General features: G+C 46.7%; 1 protein-coding gene across 1 annotated transcript in view; it reads left to right on the forward strand.

Annotated features, from left to right (window-relative positions):
• Positions 1 to 1525: 1525 nt before the first annotated feature.
• LOC125155058 (maestro heat-like repeat-containing protein family member 7) overlaps positions 1526 to 15912 on the forward strand; it is a 30290-nt gene continuing 15903 nt past the window's right edge. Inside the window, exons 1-11 of the mRNA XM_047839859.1 lie at positions 1526 to 1619; positions 3448 to 3512; positions 3925 to 4047; positions 4169 to 4248; positions 4656 to 4785; positions 5444 to 5530; positions 9253 to 9360; positions 9830 to 9965; positions 10745 to 10833; positions 12352 to 12501; positions 14231 to 14385. Coding sequence (XP_047695815.1) covers positions 1526 to 1619; positions 3448 to 3512; positions 3925 to 4047; positions 4169 to 4248; positions 4656 to 4785; positions 5444 to 5530; positions 9253 to 9360; positions 9830 to 9965; positions 10745 to 10833; positions 12352 to 12501; positions 14231 to 14385 — 1217 coding nt within the window. The remainder of the gene's footprint in view (positions 1620 to 3447; positions 3513 to 3924; positions 4048 to 4168; positions 4249 to 4655; positions 4786 to 5443; positions 5531 to 9252; positions 9361 to 9829; positions 9966 to 10744; positions 10834 to 12351; positions 12502 to 14230; positions 14386 to 15912) is intronic.

Below are 15912 nucleotides of genomic sequence, written 5' to 3' on the forward strand. Positions count from 1 at the left end.
GCAAGGTCTCCTCCCCCATTTCTGGGCAGGGTGGCCCACAGCCCCTCCCACCTGGGGACCTGCGCGGGGAGGGGGAGGGGAGGGGGAGGAAAGCTCCAATTCAGCCCACTTCCCTGCCGGCCCTGCAGGGGCCGCTATAGGACCCGGGGCACAGCGCCCCCTGGAGCCACGATGCCCGGGAGAAGCGCGTGCCCTGGATCTGAGGTGCCCGGTGTGTCAGGTAAAGGGGTCCCTGCCTGCCTGTCCCTCTCCACAGCACACACAGGGCCGATGGCTACGGGTAGGGGTGACTCCAGCCTGGCCCTGGGTGCTGAGCCCTGGGGGCCGGGGTAATCTGTGGGCTTCAGGGACTTGGCTTTCTCAGGCTTGGGGGAGACTCCATTCTGGGTAGAGGTGCGTGGGTGGAGCAGGTCTCTAGGGGTCTCTGGAGGAGTGAGCGTCCTAATTGTGGACCTAAGGATCTTCAACTTAACGGAAGTGCTCATAACAGGGCGCTTGATTCTGTATTGTAGACAATTGGGATGAGTTAGGCCCAGGGAAAGCGACCAAGTGCTGGGGAGTTCCGAGGAGGCAACCAGAGGAGGAAGCTCCCCAGCCACAGGACTGACAGAGACCAGCTAACACATGGGGACACAAAAGAAGGCAGGGGCAGGCCCTCTGTCAAGGCTTTTCTAAGAACAGCCCATAATGGGATACACAAGTTTGGGGACCCCAAGGGCAGGGCAGTGAGAGAACTGGCTCAGGCAGTGGTCTCCTGGTCCAGGAGAAGATTTTCCTGGGCAGTGTCTGGGGGCGGGGACAGATATTTAGGGGCTCTTAGCTCCCCTACCACAGGGCAGAATGGGATTGATGAATTGGGGAAGGGGGACAGAAGTCTCTGGTATAAGGGAGCTTTAGGATTTTATTCTATTTTTTTTTTTAAATGTTTATTTTTGAGAGAGAGCGAGAGGGGGAGGGGCAGAGAGAGGGGGAGACCGAAAACCCTGGGCAGGCTCTGCAAAGTCAGTGCAGAGCCCAAGGTGGGGCTCCAACTCACAAACTGAACCCGTGAGATCATGACCTGAGCTGAAAACAGGAGTTGGACGCCTGACCCACTGAGCCACCCAGGCACCCTGGGAGCTTTAGGATTTTAGCAACATGACTCCCAGAGTCAATTTGACCCAGAGGCAGAGGGACGGACATCATTGGTGCCTCATTCTGTATTTTAGACAGTAGTGATGAGGCCCCCAGGAGACCACGTCTGCAGCTGAAATTTGCCCGTGCAGGTCACGCCCTGAATGGAAGACTCGTAGACAAGTCGGGATGAGTCAGGGCCCTTTCCGAGGGTCGCATATCTTCCCATGGGGGAGGGAAAGGGAGCTGACGGTGAGAAGCTGGCACTGGCATTGCTCAGCCAGTTCTTTTCTTGTAAATGTCCTGCCTCGCACAGCTTCACCCCTCGGTGGAGAAGCTGTATCCCTAGGAAGGAGCATCTAACGCCTGACCTGGCTACAGTCCTCACAGGCTGCAGGCTGCTACCCCAAGGATGCAGATGAATCCATATCCTCACAAGCACCAATTAGGCAGAGTCACCTTGTCGCGATCAACTCACCAAGTCTCTTGGAATCCTGACTTAACGGGTGAGCAGTTGGCCCCGGACCGGGCTGCGTTTCAACTCATTGTAGTTCCAGAGGTGAAGGTGATAGGCCCAGCCTTTGCTCGAGATGTCACCTGGTGGGCACGAGCCTACCCACTTCCGGCTGCCTCCTTCACAGCTCTGGGCTCGTGTCCGTCTTCAGAACTGCCTCCGTGAGGAGCCTGGAGCCAGGCGGGGAACAGGACGCTGGGGCTTTGAATTAAAGCTCACCCAGCTCACAGCTGTTCAGGGAGCCAACTCCCATGCCCCCCTGCCGTGTGCGTCTCTATGCCTGTCTCAGCTGAACAGCCAGACTGATCTTGTTAAACAAAAGTCAGACCATACCACTCTTTTACTCAAAGCCTATCCAGGGCTTCCATCCCATTCAGGGCCAAAGCCCGAGTCCTTACAGTAGCCCTTTCCATAGGCCTTGAAAGGCCCTTGTGACGTGTCCCATTACCACTCCGCTTCTGTCACCTACCATTCTCCTTGCTCCCTCCACTCCAGGCACATGGTCCTTGCTTTCCATGAGCATTCCAGGCATGATCCTGCCCCTGGGCCTTTGCATTTGCTGTTCCTTGGGCCTAGAATGCTCTTTCCCTAGATGTCTGTATGGTTTGGTCCTCACGTAAAGGACCGGCCCTTCAAGACTGCTCAAATTGAGTCAGTGAGCTTTTCTCTGACCTCCATGTATGTATACAAACCTATATGAGCAAATACAAAAAAGAATACCTTTAAAACAATAGTAACCAGAGTTTCCGTGAAGGAGCCATTTGGCCTGTAAGCTCTACTTAGAAGAGGGCCTTTTCCCTAGAAGATGCTCAACAAACAGATGCCAAAGAATGAATTCATTGATTTCCCTGCTATGTGCCAGGGATTCTCCTAATATTTTACATGAATGAATGAATTCAGACCTCATCACAATAACACATACCGTGATTATCATCCCCATGTGAAGATGACAGAACTGAAGCTGGGGACATTCAATTTGCTCTTTACATGCATTCATCCATTTAAGCCTTACAATGGTAAGAGTTAACCATCATCTTTGCCATCGTATGGATGGGGACATACAAGTCGAGAGAGTTTGCTTTGCGGAAGCTCACGGAGCCAATAAAGTAGAAGAGCTGAGCTTTGAACTCAGGCAGTTTGGGGTTTGACTGCTGTGCTATGGCTTTAAGCCCCACCCTCAGTGCGCTCTGCTGGCTGGGCAATGTGACTTGGCCTGAACCCAGGTCTGGTTGCTTCTGTTGCTTCTCGCTCTAGAACTGCTACCATCTCCAGCCTCTTGATTCACCCCTCCTGACACCCTGGGGGTGCTCAGTCTGCATTCTTAGGGTTGCCCCCCCCTCCCCCCCAGCCTCTGGGGCCCTACTCGGGGAGGCTTTCCCAGAGGGCTCTACCAGCCCAATTGACAAGGGAGGTTCCAAGGCTCATTTGAGATTTCAAGTCCATTCACAGGATTTCAAAGCCTGTCTAGGAGAGCTCCAGTAATTCGTGGCCACTGGGGGTGACTTAAAAATCCCTCTCTTTATAATTACCCTTCTATATCTGGCCATTCGTGATGCAGACACCTGTCCATTGTCAGACCTGCCTCTGTGAGAAGCCAGGAGTCTTACCTGATTCCCCACATGATTGCTTTTCCACTTAGTCTTCAGAGATCCACACCAGGCCCTAGATCTGGAGAAGCTGGTTCTTGGAGCTGAGATACCCCGCCCAGGCCCTGATGGTTTTGAACCTTCTTGGCAGAGGATAAGGGGATAGGATGGCCCTGCTTTCTTGTTCCATCTGAGATAACCAGCCAGCCTCCTCCCAACCACATCCCTTTGCAGGATTGCGCCAGTCAGAAAGAGAAGCTTGTGAGTTCATTCAGGAATTTCTAGAAGAAGGACAACCGGTAAGGAAATTGACTGGACCTTTTGAGAGCTGAGGAGAAAGTAGAAAAAAATGAGAACTCACGTTTCCTTGGGTTTTGGATACTAGCCCTTGTTTGAAAAGCACCTGAAATCCGGCCCATTTTTGCCTTCTGACCTGGACAATCTGACCTGAAAGAATCTTCCATGGGGACCCCTAGCTCCACTGTCCCCAGAGGGCTGTGAGGGGACCGGGACATTGATGAGTGTCAGTCTAGGGGATGGGGGAACTGTGTTGAGGAAATCAAGTGAGCTATCCATCCTGGTTGCTCTGAGGTCTGGGCTGGGTGTGTGGGGCAGGGTCTGGGGGTACAGGTTTTGGGTGCAGCCTGTAGGAGAAGTGAAGGGCTGAGGCCTGGTTCACAGGCAAGAAATTTCTGTGGTTTTTTTCCCTAGTCAGAGTCGGAAAAACTGAAGTTCCTGAGGGCTGTGGAAACCTTGAGTGCCACCGTTCAGGCCCAGGCAAATGGCAATATGAATGATTACTTTCCCAAAACCATTCTGGCCAAGAAAATTGAGGTGAGAGAGACCCAAGCTCTTCTGGGAGTTGGTCATCCAGGGATGAGGATGACCAAGTCCCAGAGCCAAGGGCTGGCATCTCTCTCTCAGAGAGATTCTTGTTTCTTCCTGGCCCTTCTAGGTATTAATCCTCGAGGAATCCACCGAGGTCTTGGTCAGCAGTGTGCATCAGCGAGCCATGCTCTGCATCGTGGCCCTGAGGTTCCTTCCTTGCTGTTACCTCTTCTGAGCCCCTGGGACTTTGATGCTGTGAACATTGGGGTTGGGAGGAAGGGCAAGGTTTGGGGACTTGAGTTTTGCGCTGTGGGTGGCAGGGCCCCATGATTGCTGCCTCATCTACCAGCATCCTGGGGTGGTGGACGTACCCCCAGTTTCACTATCAGAAGCCTATTAGGACATCCAGTGTAGGGAAGGCTCCCCAAGAGGCCAGGACCTCTTTTCCTGGCAAGTAGGTCATTGGAAGGTGTTTGGGAGCCCAGGTCCTTACTGTTTGCTGTGCCTCAGAAGGGAGAGCAGAGAAGGTTCTGCCCCAGGGTCCTAGAAACATATCCCACCCTGCCACTGATATCCTCCAAAGCTCTCTTGTCATTCCTCCCCTCTCACCCCAGCCAGGTGAATCCACCATTCTACTTATCCCAGAAACTGGATCTGGTGAATGCTGGCCTCTCTAGCATATTCTCTCTGCCGCTCATCATGCCTAGTCTAGACAGAAAAGAGAGTGCTAGTCTCTACCTCCAGGTAATCCCCACCATCGCCTCCTGGTGGAGGTCTCCACAGGAGAGGATTTATCTTCAGAGGCTTCCTGGGTCCTCTTAGCTCCTAGACCCTCTTCCCCTCCTCTCTGACCTTCAGGAGCTCATAGCTCCATGGCGCTCGTGCTGCTCGAAGTAACCCCTCTGCCTCATCATCACCTGTCTCCCCGAGGACTGGCCCATGCTGCCACACTACCTGTGTCCTCTCTCGCTAAGTCTCCTATTTCTCTAGGAAGAGACAGTCTAATGATAAAACCCATAAATTTTATGGAATAACTTAACCGGCCAATGGACTGCCAAATCTTCTCAAGAGTTTTCAGTTTTAAAAATAGAACTTTCCTTAATCTACCAGAATGAATCTCTAATGGTGAGAATATCATGGGGGCTATATTTGTTGGGGAGAACTGCCCAATGCCTACATTTTACTACTTGGTTTACAATTTGGGCTGGCCTTGGCCCAGCCTTCAGTGAGGTCAAGAAAGGTCCGCACTTGGGAAGATGGGAGTGTGGCAGCAGGGCTAGCCCGGCCCCCACTTTCTTTCCTCCTGAGGTGGGATCTGAGGGACAGGGGGGAGTGCCCCAGGGAGCCAAGCTAGCACAGCGGCTGTCAGTCCACCTACGCTCCATGCTTCCTCACTTGTCAGACGGTCCAGGCCTTAGATGACATGTTACAAGCTCTTGTAATGGAAGATATGGACCCCGACATGTCCCTGCTGCAGAACTTCCTGGAGGTAAGTGGCTGGAGAAATCGGGGAAACGGAAGCCCTATTTTAAGTCTGATCTTTGGGAGGAAAGATAAGGAGTATGGGGATAGTCTGGGGGTCTTTTCAGCACAGAGGCCATCAGTTCTCAAGCCTCAGAGAGCAATCACAATGACTTGGAGACCACTTCCTGTCTCCTTCTCACTGTCTTTAGAGCCTTTCAAATATTCTTAGTTATGATACGTTGTCATCTCTAGGGGTTGAATTTGAATTGGGGAAGTAGCCCAGAGTCACATGAAACCTACTTTCATCAACAAGATGGTAATTAATGAGGATAATATAATTTTGGATAAAACATTATGTGTGACTACAAATGCAGAGACAGGATCGCCTGGATATCTTTAAAAAACTTTTTTGTGGGTGCTTGGAGGGCTCAATCGGTTAAGTGTCTGACTTTGTCTTAGGTCATGATCTAACCTAATAATCTAACATAATCTAACTCACAGCTCATGAGTTCGAATCCCACGTCGGACTCTGTGCTGACAGCTCAGAGCCTGGATGGAGCCTGCTTCGGATTCTGTGTCTCCCTCTCTCTCTGCCCCTCCACCTGCTCGTGCTCACTCTGTCTCTCGCTCTCTCTCAAGAATAAATAAACATTATAAGAAATAATAAAAACAACTTTGATGAGGGCTGTGTCTAGAGAGGAAACATATCCATATTGGGATTAGTGACGTGATTTTTTTGAAATGTATCCTTTCTGGTACGTTTGTTGAGATGCGTTTCTGTGCTTTGTGGGTACCTTCACTGTAAGCGAACTAGTAAATGCACTGTTATAATTTGAGTTTATGGGGAATGGAGATGCTGAACTTTGGTTCTCCATCAGGGTGGAGTCCTCAGGAAATCCATTACTGGGGTCCTCATTATCCAAAGATAAATGGTGCCCCCCCAAAGGCACTGCTTGATGTAGTTTCCAAAATTTCATTTATTGATTTATCTTGATAAATGAAATTTAAATGAGAAAAATAGATGTTATTATATGCAACAACATTTGGATTATATTTGCTACTTCGAGGTAATTCTGAAAACAAAAAAATCAAGTGTGGCTATTTTAGACATTTTTCCTACAAAGTTATATGATTGCATGACACTTCACTTATTTCATGTTTGACTTTGCACAGCAGGATCAGAAAGAGTTTTAATTTTGAAAAAAAAAAAAAAATTTAAGGCCTATTTAGTTTTCCAAAGGGCTCCTCTCTCTTTTTGTCTTTGTTTTATTTTTCATATTTTTGTTAAGGTATAATTTACATATAGTATAACGCACCCTTCCTAGTGCATATAGTTCTACGGGTTTTGACAAACGCAGTCACGTAACCACAACGATAATCAAGCTACCGAGTAGATCTACCAACACCAAAAATCCCCCCATGACTCTGTAGTCAACCCCTGTGCCCACCTGGCAATAGATGATCTGTTTTCTGTCCCTATTGTTTTGCCTTTTCCAAAATGTCATATAAACAGAATCATATAGCCTCTTATGTCTGTCTTCTTTCATATAGCACAGTGTATCTGAGACTCACCCATGTTGTTATATATGTCACTAATCCATTCCTTTCTATTTTGTCATTGTCCCGATGGATCACAGCTGTGTACCCCTTCTCTAGTTGAGGAACATTTGGCTTGTTTCCAGTTTGGGGTGATTATGAATAAAGCTGCAGTAAATATGTGCATTCAGGCTTTTGTACATACATAGATTTTTTTTTTACTGTTCATATTTTAGAAGATTTTAATACATTTTTATTTATTTTATTTATTTTATTTTATTTTATTTTATTTTATTTTATTTTTATTTACATCCAAATTAGTTCACATATAGTGCAATGGTGATTTCAGGCGTAGATTCCTTAATGCCCCTTACCCATTTAACCCCTCTGTTTACCTCCCACAACCCTTCCAGTAAACCTCTGTTTGTTCTCCATATTTAAGAGTCTCTTATGTTTTGTCCCCCTCCCTGTTTTTATATTATTTTTGCTTTCCTTATGTTCATCTGTTCTGTGTCTTCAAGTCCTCATATGAGTGAAGTCATATCATATTTGTCTTTCTCTGACTAATTTCGCTTAGCATAATACCCTCCAGTTCCATCCACGTAGTTGCAAATGGGTACATACATAGATTCTTTATTTCACCTGGGCAGATACCTAGGAGCGGGATTGCTGAATTGTATGTGCATATTTTACTGTTATAGGGAACTTGCAGAGTATTTGCCAGAGTAGCTGTATAATTTTGTGATCCCATCCACAATGTACCAGAACTGTAGCCAGCCTGCGTCCCTGCCAGCACGTGGTGTTGTTAGTGTGTTTTATTAAAGATGGTCATTCTTATGGGTGCGTAGTGGTATCTCCTTGTGGTTTTGTCGAGCACCTTGCATGGGTTTATTTTTTCTCTGTATATCTGCTTTGGTGAAGTGTCTATTCATATCTTTTGCCCACTTTTAAGAATTGGGGTATTATTGGGGCACCTGGGTGGCTCAGTTGGCTAAGCATCTGACTTGTGGCTTTGACTCAGGTCAGGTCATGATCTCACAGTTCATGGGTTTGAGCCCTGTGTCAGGCTTTGAGCTGACAGAGCAGAGCCTGCTTGGGATCTCTCTCTCCTTCTTTCTCTGCCCCTTCCCAGCTTGCTCTCTCTCTCTCAAAAATAAATAAACATTACAAAATAAAAAATTGGTTTATTATCTTATTTTTGATTTTGAGAGTTCTTTATTCTGGATATAAGGCTTTTGTCAGATATGTGAATTGCAGATGTTTTCTCCCATCTGTGGCTTGTCTTTTATTCTCTTAACAGGGTCTTTCGAAAAGTAGGTATGCATTTTGATGAAGCCGAAATATTAAGTTTTTCTCTTATGGTTATACTTTTATTGTCTTACCTAAGAATTGTTTGCTTAACCTAAGATCTCAAATATTTTCTCCTATTTTCCTCCTAGAAGTTTATAGTTGTAGGTTTTAGATTTTTGCCTGTGATCACTTCTGAATTAATATTTGGATTGGGTGTCAGGTACGTATGGGTAGTGGTTCATTCGTTTTTATTTTTATTCGTTTTTTGCCTCCGAATGTTCACGATAGGATTTAATGTTCTGGCAGAAAGGCCACCCTGAAGGGCATCTGTCCAGCTCCTATGCAAGCAGGACACACTTTTCTAAAGGTTTGTGCCAAACAGGACACAGGTCTCTCCCACCTGATGGTGTCTCAACCTGTCTCATAGGGTTGTTGGGAGGATAAAGTGAATTATTATACACAGACAACTTATATGTTTGGTCACTAGGAGTATTACTACTAGTAATAGAAGTTAATGCTTCCAAATCTCATCTCTCGGAGACTATTTCCACCTTGGCCTGGTCTTAGCGGGGAAGAGTTTGTGCATTTATGATGTGAACAGAACCCCTGCTCTCCACGGCATCTCGTCCCTCCCAGCTCTTCTGCTTTGCAATTCCTCCTCCAAGTGCATCACTGTCTTTAACCGTTTCTATAGGAAGAGTCTCAGAAGGTAATAGGTGAAGGGCCAAACACATCCTTGCTTTGCCAAGTTCATGGAGCTGTCACCTGCTGCAACTCCCTCCCGTTTGTCTTTTTGGTATATGCGCTGCCAGAGCGAGCAGCTGTTTGTCTTTTCGGCAGTTAGAGATGTAGACTCAAAACAAGGAGGGAGGGATGTTTCCCATCGAAGGCATTGTTGGTGTCTCTATGCTGCCTTTCCAGATCATCTTGCCTTGGCTAACACTGTCAGAGAAAGTGCATCAACAGGTCCGGGCCTTGGGCACCATTTCCCGGATGCTGAGATTTATTTGCAATTTCCCTAGACTGTCGGTGAGTGCCTGGGGTGGCAGGAAAGGCTGACCCGATGGGCCTTGCCTCTCTGGGGTGCCTGACTGAGCCTGAGGCTCTGCAAGGATTAACCAGAGCACCTTATTTATTTGTTTATTTAGCCTTCGTGCCTTTTCTGCTTCCATGCGATATTGCCCTCAGCCTAGTTAACTAACTGGCCAGACACATCTCAGTCTTGGTGGGGCAACTTGTCCTAGAGAGCTGGGATGGGTCCACAGCTTTGCATCGGCTAACGTATTTCAGGTGCCTGGCTGTCCCATTTCCCTGGGTGTCAGTTTGGAAGGTTCCCCACGCCAGGACAGAACATAGCACTGGTGGGGTGAGAGGCCACACACAAGCAAATAATTTAGTGATGTGGGAAGAAAGGGAAGGCTGGAGGTGGATGATGGTCATGGTGGGGAGGAGCTCCTTTGGGGACAGTGAGGAGGTAATGGTTTCCTCTTCCCAGCAGAACATGATGGAGTTCTCGATGACTGGGAAGATGATGGGCATTTTAGGCCTCTCCTGCATGAACGCCAACCATGAGATCAGCGTAGAGGCATCGGAGGCATTGCATTACTTTTTCAAAATCCTTGTGCTTCATAGAAGTAAGTGATATGAGCCTGGACCATCATGTGGCTGCAGTTGGGGGACGTGCTGAGTAGCAGGAGCATACAAGCACCAGTCACTGAGTGCCTGCCTTGTGACAGGCACACCAAAGGGCAGTTCTCTCGTGCAGGGGTGCTGGAATAAATCTGCTTTATCTAAATGAGCTCCAAACCCATTGCTGATGAAATGTCCTGTTATAAAAGATTCTAGGAAATCCCTGGCAAAAAGGGAGACCTAGATTTGCAGCCGCTTATGAGAGCTTGCATCTCCAAAACTTCCCGCCGTCCCGTCGCTACTGCTTGGGTGTAGGACTGAGGAAATGAGCATTGTTTCTCAGGGAACAAACTTGGGAATCTTTGGTCTAGACCTTCTCTGTCCCAGAAAAACCAAAGATACAGACAGCCACACACACTTACAGAGGTGCTAGAGGAATTTGCAAATGTGCCCTAGAGGGAGTTTCAGAAACCTTAGCTTTTTATGATTCAGTAGGATGTACTTCCTGTTTTGCTAGCTGTGGGGGTGGGGAGTGGGAACAGTTCTCACTGTGGCATGGGTACGGGGACAGCAGGGGCCAGGGGACCAGACCACCTTGCCAACTACAATCTCCCTCCACCCATCAACCTGGCACTAGGGAACTCTCCCCATTCTGCTGGGCAAACATTACTCCACCTGTTGAACCTTGTTGATCTTCTCTGAGGTTTGGAGGGGAAGTGAGGGAGGGTGTGTTCCTTTCTCCCAGTGAAGGCCCTGCCCCTTAATTGTTGTTTTTGGATCGGAGGTATGAAACAGAAGACAGAGATCATCCTGAAGGATTTGCAGAAGAATTTCCGCGGAGGATGGTTTGCCAACATACAGAATCTCGCAATGGTAACCCTCGCTCTCCATGGGTGTATGGGATGCCCAGATGGGGATCGTTCACAGGGGAGAAAGATGGCCGAGTAGAGATTACAGAGAGCCTGGCTGGGGTCACAGAGGAGTACTCCCCCACACAGGGAACTGCCCCCAAATCAAGGTCTCATGGACAGCATGCTGGAGGGGTAAGGCCCAGTCTCCTAGCTGCACTTGAGTTGATTGAAGTTTGAGGTTATTGAGAGAGTTTTAAAATAGGGGCATAGTCGACCCTATCCTCCACTCACTGATTGTGTTCATGTACCTTTATTTGTGGACTAGCTTTAACCCTATTCAATCAGCAAGGGTGTATTGCTTGTCTTAACAATGGTGTCCTCAAGCTTAATCTACTTCAGACACGCCAGCCAGAAATCCAAGAGTCGTCCTTCCCTCTTTTCCTCACTTTCCACATCCAATTTAATCCCGTGTCTGTCCACCCTTGTCCTGAGTGGCTCTTGAATCCATCCACTCTGCTCTGGCCCCACCACAGCTATTCCACCATCAATCTCTTGCCTGGGTTATTGCAGCAGCCTCCTGTCGATTGCCTTGTTTCCAACCATGCTTCTTGTCACACCATTTTCTGTACTGTCATCAGAGAATTAGTTCTAAAATGCACATATCATCATATTATTCCTCTTTGGACTTTGCACTGACTCTCCATTATTCTTATCCTAAAGGCCAGACTTCATATAGCCAATGAGGTCCTGCACGATCTGGCTCCTGCCTGACTCCCTTGCCTCATCTTGTCTTGATTCCCCTTTCCCACCTGGCCCAGGTCCCTTGCAGGACACAGTGACCACACAAAACTCCTCCCTAGGCCTTTGCAGAGTCTGTTCCCTGCCTGGAACTCTTTCCCCCACTTTCACCAAGTATGGATTTCGGAGGTATTTCCTCCAGGAAGCCTTGTCTAATCTTGCAAGTCTAGCTTTGTCCACACTGTGTCCCTCACTGGCATTTCTCACATGGCACCACGACTGCCTATTTCCCTGCCCTGCCCTGACAGTAAGTTCCTTGAGGGCAAAGTCAGAGGGTGCCTTGTGTGTGGACTTCCCCAGCTCCCAGCATAGAACCAGGCACAGAGTTGAGACTCTCTTTCTTGTGTGAGTGCATGAGCTTCACTGAGGTGTGTACATTTAGAGACAGGAGGCACATCTGTTTTAGACCCTGGCAGTCACTGCTTGCTTTGGAATGCTGCAAATTCACTAAACATCAGAACTTATTTCCAAATGGAATCACCTAATTATGTTCCAAATTCAAAATAGAAATGCCTTATTGCATTTTTCTCAGTATCATGTTGTCTGGACCATTGTTGTTACCTGAGGACTTAAGAGCTAATGACACTCAGGAGCCTGGCCTCACACCATGGAACAGCCAGATAGTAGCCAGGGGCTGCCTCCACTGGACCCTGGTTGACTGGTCTCTTTGGAGTCCAGAGGCTTCGGACACTCCCAGAGTGGGATGCTGACATTGCAGAGACAACTGTTGTTCTCTCTTCAGTTCTTCAGGAAATACCTGACCCCCGAAGAGAGAGCAGATGTGATAATGGTGCCAATGGAGGCCATGACCAGTGCCAGCAGGCATGATGTCTGTGCAGCTTCCAAGATGTTAAAGATGATCCTGAAGCACCCTATGCCAGAGATTGGGAAGGTACCAGCTCTGAGGGACTTAATGGTTCAAGGTCAACTTAAGGATTCTTCCACTCTGTTTTGGATCTTGTTCTGTTTGATTTGCTACTGGTTGGGGTTCAAGGAATTGCAATCCTTTAGCCCAGAGGAGAAAAAGTTAAAGGAGGAGTTGTTTGCAATTGTGTGGAAGGCCATTCCATTGGAAAAGGTGACCTCCCAGTCTCCACTTCTACCAGAAAGGGAAGAATAAAGTTGTAGCAGGAGGCTACTTGTGGGGGCATAGGACCAGAAGAGAACTCAGTTATCTCTCCTGCTTCCAGACAGTATGTTAGGTCTGTGGGCACCTTCATCTTCATTCAGGTGGGAGAATACAAGGTGAAGACAGAGGTCTGTTGATCGATCGATCGATCTCATATATCTATATTATATGTATATGAATTTATGAGACACTGACCTGAATCAGAAATGGAATACAGAGACTCTTTTGTCAGAGGTGGGATTGTTTCTTAGTAAAATTAAGACAGCATAGTTTATCTTTGTCTTTTTGTTATGCCATTTTTAAAGGTCTCATGGATTGATAGATTCACTCTCATTTTAATGGCCTAACCCACTCCTCTATGATGCTAATGACACCTCCATGATAGGTCCAATTAGCAACCTGAGTCTTACCCTTGCCACTGTCTCTGGCCTGAACACTCATCCGAATGCCTCAGAGTAGACTAGGAATACGCTCTTCGAGCTGAATGCCACCCCAGAGGTCAGCCACTGCAACGTCCCACTCGATGCCTGTAACCCCTTCCAGAACACCCCTGAGCAGCCAGCCTCTGCTGAAAGCACTTTTGGGAAGCTCACTACCTTAAAGCATAGCTCATTCTAATTTGTGAATCTTTCATTATAAGAAAGTTCCACCTTGTGGATTGAAATCTGCATCCCCATAGTTTCCAGACTCTGGCCCTAGCTTACTTTTTGGAGTTATGCGGAAATCAATTAATATTCACACTTTACTAAAACCAGGTGCCATGTGTGGTCCTAGCCTCATCCACATGTTATTTTGTTGAATTCTTACAACAGGTCTGCGAGGAAGTAATGGTTTTCTTTTTAGAAATGGGGAAAAGGCTCAAGAAGGCTATGAGCCTTAGTTGCTGAAGTTTCTTGAGCACTTATTATGTGACAGACCTGTTCCAGCCAATGTAGATATATTAGCTCAGAACCATGGGGGTGGGTAAAGTTGTTCTCATTTTCTATATGAGGAAATAATGCATCGAGAGGATGAAAACTTGCCCAAGGTCACGCAACTGGTAGGTAAGGAAGTGAGACTCAAATTCAGGCAGTGTGACTCCAGGGCCCATGCTGTTCACCACTAGGCACACTGCTGAGTCCTGAGACTTGAGACCTGGTGAGACCTGAGCCCTCCCCTTCCCGCTACAATAGGCCTTATATCTCCCGTCCTCCCTTCTCCGAGCTGCTCATCCCAGACACTTGCTTCATTCTTCATGACATGCTTTCCAGACATGACTTGAGTCACCCTTGCCTGATGCTCTCCATTTTGCCCCTCTTAACATATGGGGACAGGACAGCCCCCAGCCACACAGGTGTGGCCTAACCAGAACGGGACAGTGACTGCTGGGGACAGGTTCAGATCTGTGTGCATCCACAGACTTTACGTGGGCGCTTAGTTACATGCTTCCCGATGAGCTGGCATTGAGTGTCCAGAAAGAACCTTGCTCTTCCTTGGCCCCCTCCAACTTCAGGTGCCAGAAATCATCCAGTACATTTACCACAATATGAACAGAATTACTGAAACCACAGCCCAAGAGACCATAAAGAAGATCCTCTACCTGCTGGCTCAGACCTACACAGAAGAGGTTATCCTGACACTATTCAACATGGAAGACGGGTCACAGAGGTAGGTGACCCTATCAATTGCCCGGACAAGCCCCCAACACTCTTTTAATTTGCTTATTCTTAAAATGTACCCAGTTTTCAATACAAGTCAGTTCCTTATATATTTTATTTGGGAGCAGGGTGATTGTAAAAGTCATATGGACTTCTTGCGGCATATTTGAAAGCCTGTAAAATTTTTTGAAAAAGAAAAAAAAAATAAATACATCTTTTATCACCTAAGTATAATTTATAATTGGTCTACCTTTTAAAAATGGTTTATAGAGGGCGCCTGGGTGATTCAGTTGGTTAAGTGTCTGACTTCGGCTCAGGTCCTGATCTCACGGTTCGTGAGTTCGAGTCCCTCCTCAGGTGAGCTCAGGCTCTGCTTCAGGTGAACTTGAGGCCCTCTTCCGGTGAGCCTCACTTCTCTCTCTCTCTCCTCTCTGCCCCTTGTGGGACTCTCTTTCTCTCTCCCTCTCCCTCTCTCTCTCCCTGCCCTCTCAATAAAAAAATTTTAAAAATGGTTTTTAAAAACGGATTATCAAGCCCATATTGTACATGCAATTTGCGTATTTTTCATTTAACATCTTAATCATAGAATTTTCCTAAGTTAAAACCTTTTTGTAAACATACTTTTAGTGGATAATATTATATGGTATGAATCTACTACACTATAATTTCCTGTATAATTTTTTTAAAAAGTTTATTTATTTTGAGAGAGAGACAGAGAGTGCAAGCAGGGGAGGGGCAGAGAGAGGGGGAGAGAGAGAATCCCAAGCAGGCTCCGCACTGTCAGCATGAAGCCCAATGTGGGGCTTGAACTTATGAACTGTGAGATCATGACCTGAACTGAAACCAAGAGTTGGGTGCTTAACTGACTGAGCCACCCAAGTGCCCTATAATTTCCTTTTCTAAACTTAAACAGTTTTGTAAAATATCAACTCTATGTAGACTATGAAAAGTTAGGTATGTAAAGAATCCTAAGACCCACTGAAATCCTAAAACATTGGAACAAAAACAGAGGAGACAAACAGAAAACAGATCATTAAATGGTAGATTTAAATCCAACCATACCTATCTATCTATCTATATACAATGGAATATTCTTTTGCCATAAAAAATGAGAAAATCCTGTCATTTGTGACAGCAGAGTGGACTCTGAGGGCATTATGCTAAGTGAAATAAGTCAGACAAAGAAAGACAAATAGTGTACGAACTCACTTATATGTGGACTCTTAAAAAACAACAAACAAACTCATAGAAAAAAAGATCACATTGATGGTTGTCAGAGGCGGTGGGGTGAGGGTGGGATTGGAGAAAGGTGGCCAAAAGGTATACACTTCCAGTGACAAGATAAAAAAATACTAGGGATGTAACAATATACATGATGACTGTAGCTAATACTGCCATATAATATAGGTGAAAGTCATTAAAAGAGTAAATCCTGAGTTCTCATCACAAGGGGAATTTTTTTTCTTTTCTTTCTCTTTTTATTTTATCTATGTGAGGTGCTGGATGCTAACCACAATTATTGCAGTGATCATTTCAC

This window comes from Prionailurus viverrinus, chromosome F1, assembly GCF_022837055.1.
Source record: "Prionailurus viverrinus isolate Anna chromosome F1, UM_Priviv_1.0, whole genome shotgun sequence".
In the NCBI taxonomy this organism is placed as follows: domain Eukaryota; kingdom Metazoa; phylum Chordata; class Mammalia; order Carnivora; family Felidae; genus Prionailurus; species Prionailurus viverrinus.